At 42.9% G+C, this 17,202-nt stretch overlaps 1 protein-coding gene across 1 annotated transcript in view; it reads left to right on the forward strand.

Moving 5' to 3' along the window:
* PSMD1 (proteasome 26S subunit, non-ATPase 1) overlaps positions 1 to 17,202 on the forward strand; it is a 398,075-nt gene that overhangs the window by 43,744 nt on the left and 337,129 nt on the right. Inside the window, exons 6-8 of the mRNA XM_078784439.1 lie at positions 339 to 482; positions 13,053 to 13,282; positions 16,256 to 16,322. Of these exons, the coding sequence (XP_078640565.1) occupies positions 339 to 482; positions 13,053 to 13,282; positions 16,256 to 16,322 (441 nt within the window). The remainder of the gene's footprint in view (positions 1 to 338; positions 483 to 13,052; positions 13,283 to 16,255; positions 16,323 to 17,202) is intronic.

A 17,202-nucleotide genomic window follows, 5' to 3' on the forward strand; every position in this document is an offset into this window, starting at 1 on the left:
CCCACAACTCACCGACACCCTCACGGAAGTTCATTTTATTATAGGGAATTTAGAATAGTGAGGCACAGTCTGATCTTTTCATGATCGTCAATGAAGGATCAACATGAGTAATAGTAATAATAACGGGCAATAATAATAAGGGAAATGACATGACTCTTCCATGCCTCTCCCGTAGTGAGCAGGTGTATGAGTGTATTAAAAATATTGATTGTTATGCTTATCGTTAGGATCACCATTTTACTGCTTAAGGGTGTTATTAACTCAAGTGCCCTGGCACGTTGGGAGTTTTGTTGCCCTTTAATTTTCCGTCGTGTTTTGACATTTTCCATCTGCCACAGAATGACGTGCCGGGCATGCTGGCGTACAGCTTGAAGGTTTGCATGGCACTTATCGGAAGCAAGCAGTTTCGCAACCGAGTGCTTCGTGTACTTGTGGAACTCTACATGAATCTTCAGCAGCCTGACTTCATCAGTGTGTGCCAGGTAATCCGTACAGGGAAAGTCGAACTTTTATTTTCTGGTGTGAACATCGAATGTTCTCCAATGATCTAAAATCTATTTTACAACACAAGGAACTTCTACACAAGAGGATGCCATTAGGCCCATAATGCTTGTGGATTTCTGCCAATATGCCAATTCCCCAAATTATCTATCCAATTTCTCTATCCTCAGTGTTTATAGGTACCAATGTAATTATAGTTGAAACCTATACACTATTTCTGCTGCTATTACGTTTCCAGAGAGACCATTCTATGCATTATGTACTCTTTGGCTGAAAGATCCATACTTTGTGTTTGTTATTTTTGTTTCATAAATTTTGCTGTTGTGTTCTGTCTTTGCTTTTTCAAGATCTTCATTTTCATTGGCTTTCTGCATTTTGTATCCATCTCTGGTTGTTTTATTTGTCCTCTGTTTTCTCTGTCGTGCTCTCTGTGTGTTCAATGGGAAAACGGTTGAAATCACCGCAGGGGCCATGAACTACTCGGTGGTTGAAGTATAATTACCGTAGTACAACCACCCTCGGGAATCGATCCACCATGTGCTCATCACTGTAGACAGAATGGCCTGATCATTGCTGCCTTTGCCATGCATTGAAATGATCCTTGTGAAGTGAGATTGAAAGAAGCTGTGATTTTGGAGATTCAGTAAGACCATATCTATATGGTGAAAATTAAAGTTACAGAATGCATGCTCCACATGGCTGTCCTTATTCCATTAGACACAGGAAGCATTCATGCCAAATTCTGAGTGAATCACATAATATTTAGAAGTCGCTTAAAATGTTGGAATTTCTTATGTCCTTGGATGAATTCCTATCATGGATCCACTGGCATGCTATTTGCACTGCCTAGACTCTACTGCCTAGACATCACACTGGGTCCTGACACTCCAAGGAGCTGACACTCTAGGCCCTAGAGTGTCAGCTCCTTGATATTTTTGCTAGATTAACATATTATTACCCTGATTGGATACCCTGATTTATGCTTATTAACTCAACTGGACTACCGTCTATTTCTCCTGCTACCGTCCAGTTGAGTTCATCACATACTGAACCCTCCGGCGTCCGTCGTCGTCGTCGTCGTCATCTGTCGTCTGTCGTCCGTTAACTTTTTGACGTTAACACTCCAGCGTCCACAAATATCAACTGATTCTGATCAAACTTTACATGCAGCATCCTTACCCCAAGGACCAGGTTGGTATTACATTTCAGCCCGATCCGTTGAAAAATGGCGGACTTAGGCGACCATTTTGTTTTTGGTCATGAAAACGACGTTAACACTCTAGTGTCCACAAATATTAACAGATTTTGATCAAACTTAGAATGTTTAACCCTTACCACACACGGTAGGTTGCTATTGCATTCCAACCCGATCCGTCACAAAATGGCCGCCATAGGCCGCCATATTGTTTTCAGCTCCAAAACGACGTTAAGACTTTAACGTCCACAAATATTTATGGATTTTGATCAAACTTGGTGTGCGAAGTTGTCCAGTCAGTTCAGTTGAGTTCTGCTTCCCTGGAAGCTCTAGTTTCTGGAGTGGAGCTCCTTTAGCCATAAACACTTCACTGAATGACATAACCTTTGTCTAGAAGCTCTGAAGATACCTGAATCCCACTGTTGCGAAGGCAGCTACTACCGCCTTTCACCGATACCTGCGGTATCTGTCGGAACACCTTGCTGGTTTGTAAATATTTGACCTCGAGTTGATACTGCTGTCAAGCGAAAGATGGTATCCAACCTCCAGCGAGCCAATGATCCTGCCCATCGCTATAGGATGAAGCTAGAACAGAGCACTGTCTTCAGCCTTCATGAAAAAGTAACCAAATGTAAAATGCAACTGTTCGACCTCGTCGTGACCAATGGAAAGCAAGAGGCTAAAGCATTCCTGGGAAAAGCATGGATCCCACTTTCAACACCATGAAGGGAGAAGCCATGAAGCTTCGAGTAGTCAATGACACTGCAGAAAGGGCGATCGCCCTGATTAAAGCCGACCACAAAAGATGACGAACAAAAGCATCACCTGCTATGCCTTGTCCACAAGCATCGAAAAGCACGTCCTGAGGCTACATAATGTGCTTTGATGAAGTCATTCCATATCGAGTTCAGTTCTGATTTACATGTATTCCATGATTTTGTTTGGTTTTCTACAATAGCTTTGGGCTATGATGTTTCCAGTTCTGGATTAAATGTTTATTGCATGATTTGGCTTGTCCTCCTATTATTCGTTCTGGAAAACACAGAAAAGGGTGCAGACACGAAAAAGTCAAAAAATTTAAGCGACCCCTAAATATTGCTTAATTGAGCCAAAATGTGAGATGTATAATCAGTTATCAACATGGAACAAGGGTGGACTTGTGGAGCAATACATTTCGAAGTTTTTTATTTTTAGACCACCCTAGTGTACATTCATTGATTCACCATTTCTGTCTGATTGTTCTCAGACAATACAATCTCATTTGGATCTCAAAGAGATGACATTATAAAATGGGTCGTGATGCCCGGATGTCCGTCCATCTGTTTGTCTGGTCATCTGTCATCTGTTATCTTTTTGCTATTGTTGCTACTTCTTCCTTGTCACCTGGCTAAATTGTTCTGAAACTTGAAGCATGAATGCAAGACAGTACCCTGCACAATCACTCGATTTTTAGACCGGATCATTAGGGCGTCTTCACGGGGCGAGGGGGTGTGGAGGGGTGTGGAGGGGTTGGGGGGTTGGGGGGGGGATTACTCCCAGAAACTTTGCATCCCTACTCGTCCCGATTGCTCTGAAACCCGATACAGCCCTTCCACTCGATGATCCGCAAGGTCACTCATTCTTAGATTTGTCAATTTCTTATCAGGGGAGTGCCGGGGGGGCGGGGGGGGGAGTGTGTTGTCCTTCTGGCAGGTTCTCCCATCTCAGCCAGGCAACTTTGTAGTTCTGTCAGAGTGGTCATTGGGTTCTTGGTCCCCTCCCAGACCAAAGTCCTTCTTGCCCGGTTCCTCAGTTTGTCAGACAGATTTGACCTCTAGGAAGGGTCTGGGTAGTTCCATATTCCTTCCATTTCCTAATGATGGAGCTCATTGTGCTCGTGGGAACGTTCAACACTCCAGAAATTGTTCAAAATGTTTTATACCCTTCCCCAGATATATGCCTTTTCACAATTCTGAGTTTTACGGACACTTCATTGGACTTCATTGTATAGATTCTACTCTGACATGCATTATCAACTGTGCGTGTATAGAAAGATGTGTTAATGTCCAATCAATTGAATTGGCCACAGTGGACTGAAATCAAGTTGCAGAGACATCACAAGGATGATCAAAGGAAAGTGGATCCACCTGAGCTCAATTTGGAATGTCCTAGCAAAGGGGTTGAATATTTTGTGACCCAAGCCTTTTCAGATTTTCATTTTTAATTTGTAAAAAATTCTAAAAAAAAAGAAAGAAAAAAAAAAAGGTTCCATTTTGACATTATGGGTAGGGGTGTGTCAATCAGTGACAAAATCTCCATTTAGTCTATTTTCAATTCAGGCTGCTATACATTCACAATTAAGGCTGCTAAGGCTGAGTAAATTGTAGCGATTAAAAGCCGATTAAGAGCCCCACAAAGATTGCAGATAATCCTAATCGAATGGAAAATAAGAAAATGGACAGAACAGTCCATATAGGAGGTGTTGGGGAACTTTTGTCTGGTGCTAGAACAGCGGAATTTATTTCCTACTAATAAATACTTGTGGATAATGATCCCTGGTTTTGGGCTAACGGCTAGGGTGCCGGCTTAGGATCCTAGGATCCTGGGTTCGAATCCCGGTCGATCGCTGAATTAACGCCAGGGGGGTTGACTCAGCCTGTCATCCTTCCGAGGTCGGCTAATTGAGTACCAGTTCACTGGTAATTCCCTGTTTGTCGTTAAAGGCGGCAAAAAGGGTTGGCGTCAGGAAGGGCATCCGGCCGTAAAACATTGCTTCAAAAAGGGGACCAAAAAACAAAACAAAAAAACAAACAAACAAAAAAAACAAACAAACAAACGACAACAACAACAACCACGGTTCCCGAAAAAGGCCAACCCCTGCTTGCGGGGAAAAATGGCCTCTAAAGGTGGTTATTTTTTTTTTATAAATACTTGTGGATAATACATTTGTTTGCTGTGCATTTATGGAAGCCTGGAATCTTATTTGCTTTGCTTTTCCTAAAAGGCCGTTGAGTGTCCCACCACGTCGAAATGGTCAGTGGAGGTTGAGGAAATGTGGTGCAGAGTGCAGAATGTAAAAAATCGGTCAGAAACACGATTCCATATGTCATTTATTTATTTCACAGTCAGAAACACATGGTGGGCACCCCAATTGGTCAGAACCCTTGGTGTAATTGCTGGTTTGAGATGATGGTTCATGGTCACCGTTAGTGATGTACTATTTTATAGTTGAATGCCATTACTGATTACAGCTTGCCAGCTTAACTCTTGAGGTGAATCCACTTCGTCTGAGGAGTGGTTACCAGTTTTTCTATGACCATGCATTCTGTCCCGTCGGGTGAAGATGCATGCTTGTCAATGCATTATTCTATCCCTGTGGGTTTAGGACGCATACATGTTTATTTGACCATCTGCTTCGTCCTTCAGGCTAAAGTGCATATGTACACTAGTTTGACAAGCTTTGTTGAATGGTATACTTTGGCCATGGGGTCTAGGTTCACATCCTTAGCTTTGTTGCAATGTTTATTTTTTGTTTTGTTTGTTTTATACCTGTGAAATTAAAATAGATAGAAGTAACGCTCGTGAACCATAACTGCGTTCATGGATTGATTCCCAAGTAATGGTCTGGTATATGAAAATATCTCCTCCCCATCCCACCCACTTGGTGCTTTGCTAAAAATGTTGGGTGCTCAACCTACGAACTGCAGTTTGGCAGCTGACACTGGTTGTTTGCAGTGGGCCTTTTCATGCCTTTTCATAGGCTCCACTCACTCCAAATGTCAGCTTAAGATGGTAAGTACATAGTTCCTTTTTCACTGCTAAAACACACATGCATACACGCATATATGTGCATTAACACACGCGAAGGTGGATACATCGAGACCTGGGAGGTCTCCACTCCACCTTCTGAACCATGCATTTGAAGATAACAACCAACGACATGCACATACAGACACACACTCGCAGACACACACTCGCAGACACACACTCGCAGGCACACGTGCAGCCACACTCGCAGACACACAGATACACACACAGATACACGCACAGACACACACAGACACACAGAGAGAGACACGCAGATAGACACATACACACAGACACAGACGCACACTGTGTCAGCTAATCACGCAATACAATATGATGTACACGGATGATCCATACCTTCTCAGATTGTTCTTGGATATGGACTGCTGGGCATATTTCTGAAGTTTTTGATTTCCCGTTTCAGGTTGTGTTGGTTGAATGTGGTATTTTGAGAAAGCGAATTTTACTACTTAATTTGTAGCCAACCAGGATATTAGTTTGTTTCATGCCTTCGGGATGGATTTGACAAATTGGCATTCACTAGATGGAGCGACCAACAACAACAACAACATGCATTTTAAGGCCATTTTCCCTGCGAGAGCGGGGGTTAGCCTTGCGGCCCCCATGACAATCTGCTCCATTTTGCCCTATTTTCTGCATCTCTCCTTGTTAACCCCCTTGCCCGCATTTCTTCTTCCACCATCTTTAGCCAAGTCTTTCTCGGTTTTCCCCGTCCTCTACTTCCTTCTACATTCATTTCCATCACTCTTCTCAACCAGTCACTTTCATGCTTCCGCAACACATGACCAAACCATCTCATCCTGTTCCTCTTCACAGCATCAATCACAGGCTCTATTCCCATCATCTTTCGCAATTCATCATTTGTCTTCCTCTCTCTCAACGATACTCCGCACATCCACCGGACCATTCGCATTTCCACCCTTTCCAGCCTTCGTTGCTGCTCTACATTCATGACCTATGTCTCGCTGCCATAAATTATAACACTTCTCACACATGCAGCATACACCTTTCCCTTCAGCTTCAATGACACTGCCCTCCTCGTCAGCACACCACTCAGTTCCCGAAACTTCTTCCATGCACATCTCACTCTAGCAACCGTTGCCGTGTCTGATCCACCTTCTCCATTCAGCATGTCTCCGTGGTAGCAAAATGTTTTCACACCTTCCAGCTTCAAGCCATCTCCAAGATCCAACTCAACATTTCCTCCATCTGCAGCTCCCTCTGTGCACACCTTACATTTGAATGTAGCTGCCACACTGGTTAATGACCCTCTCAGACCACTACATTTTTGATGAACCCACTCAGCGCACATTGTACATTGAATGGAGTTCACTCTGACACCCTTCCTGCACACAGCACATGGCCACTTCCCAGTTCTTTCCACCTCACCACATGCTTTACCACTTGGCATCACCTTCGTCTTTCCTATATTCACCTTCAGACCATTTGTCTCCATACATTCCTTCCACTTGTTCATCTTTTCCTTCAGTCCATCCATACTTTCCGCAAGCAACACCAGATCATCTGCATACAACAACTCCCACGGTAAACCCTCCTTTACGTTCTGAGCCAGCACCTCCATCACAGCTACAAACAGTAGTGGACTTAGTACCGACCCCTGATGTACTCCCACCTTCACCTCAAACTCACCACTGTTCCCGTCCTTCGTCCTTACAGCTGTGCGCGCTCTTTTGTGCATTGCCATCACTACTCTGATCAACCATTCCTCCACTTCTAACTTCCTCAATGCCCATGTCAATATTTCGCGTGGAACCCGATCGAATGCTTTCTCCAGATCAACAAACCCAAGAAACAACTTCTTCCTCCTCTCCATGTACTTCTCCTGCAACTGCCTCACAATAAAGAGCGTGCCTGTCGTTCCTCTTCCTGGCATAAATCCAAACTGCATTTCGTCGATCTTCACCTTCTTCCTTATCCTCCTCTCCAACACCCTTTCCAATACCTTCATTCCATGCTCCAATAACTTTATCGCTCGGTACGAGCCACACTCCAGAGGGTCACCTTTCCCCTTGTATAGAGGGACGAGGGTACTCGGTTCCCAATCCACTGGAATGCGGCCTTCTTTCACCACCAGATTACAGATCTCTGTCATTCTCTTCACACCCCAACTTCCTGCTGCCTTCAACATATCTCCCACAACTCCTGTCGGCCCTCCCGCTTTTCTACTCTTTATTGCTTTTATCGCTTCCTCAACTTCCTCCTTAGTTATCTTCTCTGCCGGTCCTAAAACTGGGTTACTCTCTATGTTGCCATCCCATTCATTCTCTGTATTCAACAGCATTTCCATATATCTTTTCCATTCTCCTTTAATTCCATCTGGGTCCACAACGATTTGTCCCACTTCATCCTTCAAGCAACTCACCCCCATCACATCACACCTCTCTTTCGCTATCTGCTTTGCAATCCTGAATACCGCTCTCTGACCCTCTGATGGAGCGACCACTTTGTGCATTTGCTGAGAGAGGTACAGGTTGGCAAATTGCTGAGAGGGTACAGGTTGGCAAAAGCGTTGTGACAAAGTAGCTCAGGGTCACTGGGTTGGCCGTATGTTTGGAATTTGCAATTATTCATGCAACTGGCGTGAAATACCCTTGGCATATGATCATTTATGTGACATTGTCGAGCTGCACATTGAACAATGCCACCAATTATATCCTGTTTGTTCTACTGCCATGTGATTATTTTAAATGTAATCGGTGGTGCCGGCATTGCTTTCCATAACAGCTTATGGGCGAAGATAGGATTTTGAATAAGGTGGCCAGTTTGTTTTCCAAGCACGACCAGTGAGAATTGATCAAACCAGCTTGAGATTATTTTTAATTAACCTACAAGTTGTTTTTTGCCTTGATTCGTTTTCATTAGACACCGATCGTTAATCAGACGCTTGTCTTTGTTGCGTCTCAGAAGGCACGATGTATTCTGTGGAAAGGGAGGAGGTTTGGGGGTGTTGGGGAGGTGGTTTCACTCACCATGAGGGTGGATCCCAAAGGATTAATGATCAGAGGCATCTTGTACAGGCAGGATGATTGAGGACATTGCCTTGTGTGTTGCACATTGTGAGTAATAGCTCATCGCAGCAGGCTTGGCATAAAGTGCTCATGTGTTCCTACCGACGCAACTTCCTTAACGAACGTGGATGTAGTTTAGCCAAGCTGGTTTCGGGCTGCTGATTGATGCATTACCCTCCAGTATTTACACAAATGTGAAAAATGCAACATCGACACGGACTTTGGTCAATGCCTCACCCCCAGCTAATGGAATTTAATGTAATTGGCTTTAAATCTTGTGTGTCAGAGGGCTTTGTTGTGTCCTAAAGGTTATATGATCATGTCGAGTGTTTTCCATACAGAACATATCATCTGCTTCATATTCCAAAGACGTCGTACTATGCAAGAGTTGTGTAATATTTTACGACACATAGAACATTTCTACAAGGGTTTTTGGGGTTGTGCGGGTTTTGGGGTTTGTATTGGATGTATGGGAGTCTGAGTTCCCTGATTTATTTTATTTGCCATAACACCAACCTGGGGTTATTTCTGAAAAATTGACAAAAGCTGCAAGGTGAGGGATTCTGCTTTCTTTTAACTCCCATTACTTAGGCAGTTAAGACCGAAAAATAGGGCGTATCGTTCATTTTTTCAGGAAAGCACCAAATTTGGCACAGATGTAGTATGGACCTATACAATTGTTTTCCTGAGGGGTGCCCAAAAATTCAGAACCCCTGGTGGCCGCCATATTGAATTTCAACATGACCGTCCTCTGTGACCTATTTCCCTCAATAACTTCTATACTATGAGCGATAACACCACAGTTCCAGTGTCTTACCCCATGTTTTCATGGTCTCTGAATCCAATGGGATCAATTGCATAAAGATTGGCATCCATCATCTTTAATTTCAAGATGGCCGCCATGGTGTTTCCATTTTCCTTGAATCTCTCATAGTATTTTAGGTAAAATTTCAATTCCAAGTGATGCACATTGTTTTATTGGTCTCTGATAACAATGGAATGGTATTAATTCATCAAAGTTACACACAGTTGCAGTTTTAACTTAAAATATTGTGGGCACTTGAAAGGTGGAGGCTCTCGCACAGACGCGTAGTACCACAAGCACTGTCCATCGCAGTCACACAGTGATGTGCAGGGCAGATCTGCCCTGGAGCATTTACAGTTGCCTTTACAGGCCGACTTACAATGGCAGCTTGTAAGCTCTGAACATGCCTCCTGTATCAGTGGTATTGTGGTCCAAATTGGTGTCCAAGAAGTCCCTGTTTTCATCAAGCCCCAATCAGCTGGTGATGGAAGTTCTGGGTAGGGCACAAGTGCCTGACTCCATACGTGTCCAGCCTGAAAACATGCACGTTTTAGGTGTTGTTCGAAGGCGTCTGCTGTTGGGGGAATGTGATCAATTGTTCTTGCCTTCTTCGTGAACAAGTGTCGGCGCATGTCATTCACTGTCTTTATCTCGGTAGTCCGGTCACAGAGGATGGCAACATATCTTTCTATGCTCTGTGGTTCCATAGTAATAGCGTCCACAGATGGCCTATAAGCGAGAGCATGAAAGGTCTGCGTGATGCTGGGGTATGCCTCCCAAGCCTTCCAGGCTGTCTTTTTCCCAATTTGGGCAAAAAATGACACTGTGTCGCAGCCAGTGAAGGCATGAAATAATGGCAAAGACTCTAGTCAGGTTCACTATGTCAATAAATTATATTTCGTTCAAAATCATGGTAGATTAGCAAACCTATACATTTTTGGAAAGGTTATAGCATAAGGAAACTAAAAATCAATGTTTACATTTGGAGAGATACCTGTATGGCGGCCATTTTGGATTTTCAAAATGGCCACTGTAAAACATATTTTGTTCTATTTCTGCCTCTAATTACCCTAAAAACTTTTTAAAATATACTAAACCTATATTTTCAGGGACAAGGAATCCAATGAAAGTATCAAATTAGTGCTATGGGGAATGGTAAGACACGAATCAAAGGTTTTGAATTGCAAAATACTGTCTTTATATTCGCGATAAGTTGCATAATCAAATACATGTTATCATTTTGTACAGGCAGTTAATAACATCAAAATGTGTCACAATAATTCATATCACCAAACATACACAGGCAGTCAGCAAAATCATATATACACATGCAGTCAGTATAACTTCACATCTACACAGGCAGTCAATGACAAAATATACACAGGCAGTCAATGGCATCAAACATACACGATTACAGAATATGCCATTTAGAGTTCGTCATCACTGTCCTGTGTGTCATATCCGACAATATAGTCCGCATCGTTTTCACAGTCCGTTCCACACAAGCAAAGGTCGGTCAAATTGATTGGCAAATCGAATTGGTCGAATGGTCGATCGAATCGAATTCGATGAATCGAATCGAATCGAATCGATCGAATTGGTCGAATGGTCGAATGGTCGATCGAAGTGATTGGTCGAATTGGTCGAATGGAATTGGTCGATTGGTCGAATTGGTCGAATCGAATTGGTCGGAATTGGCAAATGTAAACTATGATTTTCTGATTTTCCATGTAATAACGTTTACAAAAATGTATAGGTTTGCTAATCTACCATGATTTTGAACGAAAAAACATAGTGAACCTGACTACTCGGACTTCCTGCGGCCAAGGCCGGTGGCAATTTTATTGATGGCAAGGTAGCGGTAGCTTTTACCAGTGCCAATGGCAATCCAGAGTTCCTCCACACCGTGTGACTGGCAGGTAAAGTAGTGTGCTATTGCCAAGACCACAATATAAGAATCTACAGTTCGAATCAATACCCGTTTTCTCCCCTTTTTCACGGCATCCAGGACATTTTTTGGGATTTTTTGAATTTTCTGAATTTTTGGGCACCCCTCAGGAAAACAATTGTATAGGTCTATACTACATCTGTGCCAAATTTGGTGCTTTCCTGAAAAAATGAATGATGCTTCCTCTTAACTGCCTAACTACATCTGCCAAAAGGATAATGAATTGACACGTGATCTGTCATTCTTGGTTCACCATCTCATTCCTATTTATCCTTCATATGTATTCTCCCTAGGTATGGAATGTGGGAAGGTCCTTGATTTTGCTTGGCTAGATATGCTCATTTTGGTCATTATTTGCATATTTTCAGTGGGAATAGTGCAGCAGATAAACACAAAAATTGTGCATTTTATGAGAAAAGCATGAAATTTTTAACATAGTTAGTGCATACCATAAGGTTTATTTTCAGATGTGGAGGGAAGTCAGATTTGACCTCTGAGAACCGTGAGAGGTCAAATCCAAAATGGCCGCCAGTCCACCGAGTCTAATGTTCAAACGCGCTTAATTTTGGAACCAAGTAGTGTAGAAAAACATTATAGGTGTCATTTCCAACTAAATTGGGGATGCCCAGAGGTGAATGATGCTTTCAATGAACTCCTAGGCATGCCAAGTGAGGTCAGTGAAGGCTCAATGTTACTGCTAGAGCGATTTGTGGTGCTGATGTACGATAGAACCAGTGAGAGCACGGGAGTGAATGATGCCAAAAACAGCTCTTCACATAGAAGTGTAGAACTCTAGAGAACATTCCTCCAACCCAGGCAACACTCAAGCAGCACATCAAGCGCACTCGCTACTAGGCCAACTGTTGTAACCAGGCATTGGTCATGGATCCAGAGATGCCAGAGCCACCTGACTGGGGCTGGACAAAGGAGACAACTGGGTGGCAGCCTCTTTGGACCACTCTTCCTGAAGCATCAAAATCGTGCCATGAATTGATACACTGTGGCTGCAAGAAAGGGTGCACTGGACGCTGCAAGTGTGCCAAAGCTGCATTCAAGTGCACTGCACTGTGCTTCTGTTCTGGAGACTGTTAGATTTAGATCATTACCAATTTTCATCATTGCACTTGATTTAATGTAAGCTTTGGTGGACATACTTGGTTAACTACAGTTATTTTTTCAGAGGTTATTGCATCATTCCTTGCAGTGTAAACACTTTTTTTTTCATCATTTCTGGTCTTTGGGTGTTCTGTACCTATCCCTGTACCTGAAAAAATTAAGTTTTAAAAGTTCAAATGAACTTTTTCCAATAGCAGTTCCAACTGCAGTATCATAAAAATAGATATTTAACGTAATTTGACCTTGACCGTGACCTAAATGCATGTCCTTGAGTTCTGGCGATCTCAAAAGTATCACCAAATGAATGGGCATCCCCAATTTAGTTGGAAATGACACCTATAAGCGCGTTTGAACATGAGACCCGGTGGACTGGTGGCCATTTTGGATTTGACCTCTCACGGTCCTCAGAGGTCAAATCTGACTTCCCTCCACATCTGAAAATAAACCTTATGGTATATACTGACTATGCTAGAAATTTCATGCTTTTCTCAAAAAATGCACAATTTGTTAAAATATGAGAGCTTATCCGCTGCACTAGAAAGACTAAATGATTTCCATAACATTATGAATCACTTTTTCTTGAGATGACATTGAGTTATAATTGTTTTTTCACGTCTCGTGGTTTTTTGGGGTGTTTTTTTTCCTATCCAGTGCTTGATTTTTTTGGATGACCCACAAGCTATCAGTGACATTCTGGACAAACTTGTGAAGGAAGACAACATCCTGATGGCATATCAGATCTGTTTTGACCTTTACGAAAGTGCAAGCCAGCAACTGCTAACTGCAATCGCACGGAACCTTGGTGCCTCTGCTCCGACACTGTTACCGTCCACTCCAGGCTCCACCAATGCTGGCACTGTGTCACCCACGGAAGGGGAGAGGTGAGCATGCTCAAATGTTACTTGTCCACAAATTTGACGGGGACATGTCTGTTGTGATTGAGAACATCCCAGGTGTACCTTTTGTGCAAGTTGTGAGTTTCCTGTTTTCCACACTCTTTTGTGTGCTCATAGGTTATTATAACGAGTGTCGCTTATTGGCCAAAATGAGTGTTTGTCCCATCATCTCTGCATCCCATCTGTCCCACTTTATTGATCGTGTATATTAAATGTTGTATCTCTTGGCTCTTTGCAACACATTGCAAAACAGGACACACGGTTTGCGAGAGGCACAGCTGGAATGTATATGTGTGTGCATTGGCAAGAACGTCGAGTGTTCTCGACTGTAATCCAGGGAACCAAACACTTGTTATGGTCCTGTTTCAAGCTGTGCAAACAATATCAATATTTAATGAATGAAGACCCCATTTGTGTTTTCTGCAGGTGGTTTGCTTGTTATGCCATTTGATACCATACTGATTGTTAGATTGTGATATTCCCTGTAGAAAGGCAGCAAATTTACAAACTCTCACCACACACTCAGGTACACCTCCTCCCCCCCTCAATGGTGAAGAATCACTTTAAAAGTTGTAGTATTGTGATTCGGATCCAGATCTTCATCAAAAGCGAATCGATTCATGATTGTCACACACCCATCCTGCCCACCAAATTTTGTCTGAATTCATCCATAACTTTTTGAGATATCCTGCTCGCTGAGAGACAGACAAACGCATACAAAAAACTAGGACCGCACTTGGTAGAGAGCATATTTCCACCATGCTGAACACTTTATGTTTTATATCACACTGATAGGCCGGATCTGCATCCGGACCTTAACCAAAATTGAATCGGCTTGTTATTCTCAACTACCCAAGTCACCCACCAAATTTCATCCAAATCCACCCATAACGTTTTTGAGATATCGTTCTATATATAGTTTTTGGCCCATTTCTCGATGGTGAGGAATCGCTCTTAAAAACATTCTCGGATCCGCCTCTTCACCAAAATCTAATGGATTCGTCCTTGTCACACACCCAATCTGTCCACCAAGTTTCGTCCGAATCAGTCCAAAACTTTGAGATATTGTGCTCACAGACAAACAGGCAGACAAGGGTGAAAACATAACCTCTGTCCACCTTCAGTGTCGGAAGTAATTATCCGAGCAATATCACCACACTGTATTAAAAAACAATGTGTGTATGTATGTGTGTATGGGGGATTTACAGTATATGCATGTAAGCAGTAGGCATGTTTTTGCTTCATGTATGTCAGCCAAGTTATTAATTTTTTTCAGGAGCCATCGAGGCAGCGGTCTGGCCAATATACTGCCCAAATAAAGGGATGAGCAATTTGTATGATAAATGAAGGTTTTTGTATGCAATTAGCCCGAGTTGTCAAGGCTGAATAGTGCGAGTGTATCGCTATTCCAAGTGGTAAATGGTAATGGCTATTACAAGTCTAAATGTAATAAAATATGTCGATTCGCTGCATGATAACCATAGACATTGAAAATTATCATGATCATTCGAAGTGTTTGCTTGTTTGACTTCTATGTACTCCAGCACTACTGAATCGAATTAGCTTAAAACTGCAACTTGTGCTCAGGGGCGAAAGGGTATAAAAGGTAGTGAGAGAAGTGGGAGTGGATATGGCTGACAATATGGCCAAGAGGTACGCACACTTGCCTCCAAGCTGTCTCGCCTGGGTTTGAATTCCGAGCCAGCTATAAACTGTCATTCTGGCGTTTCACAGACTGATAAATCATAAATTTGTGCCGTCCCTCGGATGGACGTTAAACGGGCGTCCCATCTGCAAGCATTTGTTAGTGGACGTTAAAGATCCCGTGGTGTTCTTTGCGAAGAGTAGGTGAGATGTCACCGGCACCATAAACAAATTTCAAATTCCTTCCCTAACCAGTAAAGGGCATTGATTGCATCAGTGGCGCAGCTGCGCCCTCGGCCAATAATGCTATTCCGTAACCTTGTGCTCTATACGAACGAAGAAGAAGAATTGGGAGTGAATGAAGGGATTGAGGGAAGTGAGTGGGTTGAGTGGAAGTATATGAAGGTGAAAAGGAGAATAGGTGGGAGTGGATGAAGGCTTTGAGGGAAATGAGTGGAGGGGTGCAGGAGTATGGGAGAAGGGGTTGTTGAGCAGATAGATTAAAGGGTTAGAGGGTTAAAGGGTTAAAGGGTTTGCAGGTGTTAGCTGCAATGGGCTGTCTAGTATGTGTACATGTATGTACAGTGCCCATAGAAAGTCCACACCCCCTTTCAAAATCCTCACTTTTTGTGGCTTAATGGCTTCCTTCTTGCCACCTCACCATACAATCCAGACTTGTGGAGTGCTTGGGATACTGTTGTCACATGCACCCAGTGACCAGTCTTTGCCATAAAGGCCTGTAACTCTGTGAAAATTTCCATTGGCCTCTTGGTCGCTTCTCTGATCAGTCTCCACCTTTCTTGGTCATCCAGTTTGGAGGGACGGACTGATCTATGCTGGGTCTTAGTGGTACCATACACTTCCACTTCTTAATGATTGTCCTGACTGTTTTCCAATGGATATTCAAGGCCTTTGAAATATTTTTATACCCATCCCCTGATCTGTGCCTTTCCACAACTTTATCAAGAACAATACAAACCGAGCTTTTTGACATTCATTGGTACTTCTTATTTTGGAAAAAATGTTTGATTGATTGTGGACGGTGATGGATGTTGTCATGATGTAACTATCAAATTATGATTTTTTCTATGAGGGACCTATTCTGTTAAAACCTTTTGGCCACAATAAATAATGTTTTTTTTGTAATGTTTTTTCACCAGAGCAGTCGTGCATGATTCTCTGGAGTTGTTTGTGAGTTTGAGTTGTGAGGATGCAGTGGCATGGAAGAAAATTACAATTGGTATCAATTCAGTGTTTAATGATTATGCCAAACGTGAGTCCATGTGCCACGCTTTGTGTATTTACTGTTCGCAGCGAGGCAATGGAAACGGACGATAAAGAAAAGACGCCAGCAGCCTTTCCTGAGAAATCTTCAGAACTGGTATCGTATCTTGGCAATTATTTTCTTCCAATGAAGTTTGTATAAAGTTTATTATAATTTTCTGAATTTGCTTTCCCCACAGCTGCTTTAGGTTTGTTTCTTTATCTGTCACCCTTGGTTGGCATTGTGGCTTGTCATTTTATTTTGGGTGCCTTAATAATAATGATCCAATGCTCCTGGATGAGCTGGTACACCTAGCATATGCAGGAAGAGGACTTGAGGAGAAATTGACAACATAACAGCATATAAATCGGTTTTGAACCTGAGATCCCTGCATGTGCTCAGATGAGAATTCCAAGCAGGCCAATTTGATGTCTGTTGTGAACTATTTTCCCCAACTCATTTTGAGAAAGGAAAACTGTGACAAGAGATAGTGAAATCATTGAAAACGAAAACAGCACTCGGTAGAGAGCATACCTCTGCCAAGCTGAACAGTTTACGTTTTGTATCCCACTGATAGGCCAGATCTGGATTCGGACCTGAACCACATCTCATTGGCTTGTTTCGGACCAAATCTTATTGGCTTGTTCTTGTCACCTAACCAACTCGTCCACTAAGTTTTGTTATAACTCGTCCACAACATTTTGAGATATCGTTTTGGCCCCATCTTTCAATGGTGAAGTCCATGTGTCCAAGATACCCTGGTGTTGGGCTAGCGGCTAAGGGTGCCGGCTTAGGATCCTAGGATCCTGGGTTCGAATCCCGGTCGATCACTGAATTTACACCAGGGGGGTTGACTCAGCCTGTCATCCTTCCGAGGTCGGCAAATTGAGTACCAGTTCACTGGTAATTCCCTGTTTGTCGTTAAAGGCGGCAAAAAGGGTTGGCGTCAGGAAGGGCATCCGGCCGTAAAACATTGCTTCAAAAAGGGGACCGAAAA

Source organism: Myxine glutinosa, chromosome 9 (genome assembly GCF_964187855.1).
Source record: "Myxine glutinosa chromosome 9, kmMyxGlut1.1, whole genome shotgun sequence".
Classification (NCBI taxonomy): Eukaryota; Metazoa; Chordata; class Myxini; order Myxiniformes; family Myxinidae; genus Myxine; species Myxine glutinosa.